The sequence below is a fragment of the Prosopis cineraria genome, unplaced genomic scaffold (genome assembly GCF_029017545.1).
Source record: "Prosopis cineraria cultivar Desert tree isolate PC_DT_omini unplaced genomic scaffold, ASM2901754v1 PC1937, whole genome shotgun sequence".
NCBI lineage: Eukaryota > Viridiplantae > Streptophyta > Magnoliopsida > Fabales > Fabaceae > Prosopis > Prosopis cineraria.
In genome coordinates, this window is record NW_026557262.1 from 13,689 (window position 1) to 17,854 (window position 4,166).

A 4,166-nucleotide genomic window follows, 5' to 3' on the forward strand; every position below is an offset into this window, starting at 1 on the left:
ATTAGAATTGGCTTATATTAAAAAAATGAATAGAAAAAAAGGCCCAATTTTATAGTGTTGTTTGTTTTAATATTTAAAAAATGAGCCCAATTTTAATAGCTAAATATGAAATAGAAAAATTGAATTAACCGACCGAATCGAATTATCAAATTTCGGTTTGGTTGACTTATTCGGTTCAATTCGATTTTTATTTTTAGTATTATTCGATCGATCAGTTTTGCATATTTTGAGACCGAACCCACCGATGCTCACACCTAACAAAAAGTGGTGGAGGCTACAGTGCTTGGTGGGGAACACGATGTGGGTTGCGGAGGTGGCACAGACGAATTTGGATGCTGGTGGAAGATGGAAGGAGAGAGAGGGAGAGTGACAAAAACTTAGATGGGCCTCATTGTAAGCTAAAGAAATGGACATTAATTTTTATGCGAGGGGGTGAAATTACCGTTAACATAAAATGAATTGTAATCAAGAATTTAAAATTTAACATAAACAAATTTATTAATTCATCATTTATCAAATTGCAGTGATATAATACTCATCATGTTCCTACTTCCTAGATCTAAACATATAATAAAATAGTGTGTAGTTGATATTCCAAGACTTACATAAGAGACTAAAACCTTTAATAAGATCATTTAAGAAAACTAATCTTAAAATTCACAAAAATTGTGTATTGATTGATTAATCTTAAAATCATGATCATTCAAAAATCTTTAAACGGTAATATTTTCAAATGCTTACGTCTTTTATTGGCATTATTTTATTACTCTTTTGGTCCCAAACTTTAGTTTTACGGGTGATTCTTTCAGGTTTTACGTATATGAAAACAAAACCTAACATTCGTCAATCAGCAAGTTATTATTATTATTTTTTAAAAAAAGGCTGTCTTTGAATTTGTCTAAAAGAAAACCCGTAAATGTGGTCTTCAAATGACCTCAATGGTCTAACGATTAGCATGATAATAGGAATCAGTATTATCAAGTATCTATTGCTCTCGCCTACTTTGTTTCTAGTTTCTCTTAGATTGTAGCCACAGTGATATCTCAGAGAACAAAATCGCGTTGATGGTGATATCTCAATTTCATTCATTCTCTTCAATGTCTTCACGTCCACCTTTTGCGAGATTAACAAGGCACCTTGTTCACGGGACCACGCGCTTTAGCCTTCGCCACCGCCTCCTTCGTTTTCCTCATAACTACAAATTTTCATTCTTTTTTCTTTTTACTGTTCCCATCTTGCTCTCGCTCTATGCTTCGCCTCCTTCCTCAACCTTCAACCTCTCTCTCTCTCTGTGTCTCTCTCTCAATGAAGAACAAGAAGCGTGCAACTCACCAATGACAAAGCTACCCTCGTCTCTTGTTCCTATACCCTTCATCTTGGTCTCCATCATCATCTTCTTCCTTTCTCTGCTCTCTCCAACCGCCGTCACTAGCCTCGGCTCTGCCTCCACCGCTGCCGTAGTCTACGGAACTGGCACCTTCTGCGGCATTGTTGCTGGCGAACCCACTCAGAGAATCCTATGCTATCAAAATGATCAGACTCTCCCAGTCCTTCCCAATTTCTCCTTCCAAGCCGTCTCCGGTGGCCGGAGCTTCTTCTGCGGTCTCCTCTCCGGTGGGCTCACCCTCCTTTGTTGGGACACTGCAGATTCATACATTCCCTTTCAGCCGAGACGCTTATATTACAGCGCCACCGTCTCATTGACTGATCTAACAGTTGGAGATACTCAGGTTTGTGCCAGGGAGTTGAACACTGGGACAGTGAGATGCTGGAGAGGAAAAGACGGAAATGGACATGAGTTTCCTTCTCCTAATGAGGACCTTAATTTTCGTGGGGTTACGTCTGGATGTGGGTTTACTTGCGGGATTCTGAAGGGAAACAACAGTGTTCATTGTTGGGGTCAGAGAGAGAGTATTAGAAATGAGATCCAGAGACAGTTTAGGAATCTCTCGATGTCAAGCCTAGTTGCAGGAGAATCCCATGTTTGTGGTTTGACCACCGATGGAGTTTTGGTCTGTAAAGGAAGCTATAACACTGGTCAATTGAACGTTCCTTTCAGTTCACCTTCAGAATTCTCGAGTCTTGCCTTAGGAGGGAACTTCACTTGTGCTATCAGAAGCAGGAATGGTCTTGTTATGTGCTGGGGAGGAATCAACAGGTCTGAGATCGAGAGTGACATGATCCAAAATGTTTCTTTCGAGTCAATTATTGCTGGTTTGGATTATGTTTGTGGGTTAATGACAGGGAATTTGTCTGTGATCTGCTGGGGACCGGGTTGGTCTAGAAGAAGGCTTAATAACTCTCACAGAGCAGATCTTCTTCTTCCTCTGGGAATGATAATCCCAGGTCCATGCGTTAAGGATTCTTGTAGCTCTTGTGGTACATATCCTAACTCCGAGGTTCTCTGTTATGGTTCTGGAAGAATATGTTATTCCTGCCAAACAGAGAATCCAATCGCAGTGCCATTACCAATCCCGCCCCAACCATCGCCATCTTCACCAAATTCCTCAGCCCCACCTGCTGGAATAAGAAACACAAGAGAAAGGTTAATATTTTTGGTTCTTGGATCAGCCGGTGCTTTTGTGGGTCTCTGCTCAGTCCTTTTCTGCTTGTGGTTTGGAACATGTCGTTTATTATTGCAGAGAAAGTCTGAACATTTAGCTCCAGCCACAACCACCGAAGAAGCCGATGTAGATATTACTTTTCCCGCTGGTTCAACCACAGACACAACCATAAGATCATTCTCCAGCAAACGACAGAATTCACGGACATTAAGGAGCTACAGAAGAAGTGGGTCATCCTCCATTGTAGACAAGATGGAGACCTTCACGTTATCAGAGCTCGCAGCAACCACAAACAACTTCTCCGTGGACAACAAAATAGGCTCCGGAAGCTTCGGCGTTGTGTACAGAGGCAAGCTAGAAGATGGACGGGAAGTAGCCATCAAGCGAGGAGAAACCTGCAGGAGAAAGAAGAAATTCCAAGAAAAAGAAAGCGCATTCGATTCTGAAGTGGCTTTATTATCTAGGCTTCATCACAAACACCTGGTGGGCCTCATTGGTTTCTGCGAGGAAAACGACGAGAGACTCTTGGTCTACGAATACATGACCAACGGATCACTCCACGATCACTTACACAACAAGCACAACACTGAAAGAGCCAGCAGTGTCATAAATTCATGGCAAATGAGGATCAAAATTGCACTAGACGCTGCCAGAGGGATCGAATATCTTCACAACTACGCAGTGCCCTCGATAATTCACAGGGACATCAAGTCATCAAACATACTGTTAGACTCAAATTGGAACGCCAGAGTCTCCGATTTCGGATTATCATTGATGGGCGAGCAAGAACATAAATCGACAAAAGCTGTAGGAACAGTAGGGTACATAGATCCAGAGTACTACGTGATGAACGTTTTGACTACAAAAAGTGATGTTTATGGATTAGGGGTGGTTATGTTGGAGCTTTTGACGGGTAAAAGAGCAGTGTTCAGAGACGAAGATGGAGGGTCAAGTCCTGTCGGTGTGGTGGAGTACGCAGGACCGAGGATCGGAGGAGGAGAGTTATGGAGCGTGCTGGATTACAGAGTCGGAGAACCGGAGGTGAACGAAGTAGAAGGTTTGGAGATAATGGCGTATAGTGCGATGCACTGTGTGAATTTGGAGGCGAAGGAGAGACCGAGTGTGAGTGATGTAGTGGCGAACCTGGAGAGAGCTTTGGCTGTCGTTCAAGGAAGCCCTGGTAGTGGCTCCATTACAGCATTCTCTTCCTCTGCTCCATTCGATGAACGCAAGACAACAACATGGCGGGACGATGAAATCTGAAGTGTCCGTGTGTTTTATTTCATGGTTGGTTCGTCACCGTTTTGGAGTGAAGTAATTAATGCATTTATGACAACATTCTTTCATTTTTCCCACTAAGTTTGGGTTCATTTTTTCCCCCATAATCTGCTTTCTTTCACCAGTTTTTTCTTGGGTTATCAGTTTGTGTAATTATTTGCTTGAATCCGAAATGTAAATAATTTGAGGGGATAAATAAGAAAAAATTTAAAAATTTTACGCACTAATGTATCAGCCCTGAATTCAAACCTAGGATTTCTTAAAAAAAAAAATAAAAGAAGAAAATGATATTGCTGCTAGGATAACTAACTATTAACAAATAAG

The 4,166-nt window shown here is 41.6% G+C and overlaps 1 protein-coding gene across 1 annotated transcript; it reads left to right on the forward strand.

Annotated features, from left to right (window-relative positions):
• Positions 1-1,064: 1,064 nt before the first annotated feature.
• On the forward strand, positions 1,065-3,827 carry LOC129301163 (putative serine/threonine-protein kinase-like protein CCR3). The gene has a single exon (XM_054939732.1). The coding sequence runs from the start codon at positions 1,065-1,067 to the stop codon at positions 3,825-3,827; it is 2,763 nt and encodes a 920-aa protein (XP_054795707.1).
• The last annotated feature ends 339 nt before the right edge of the window (positions 3,828-4,166 follow it).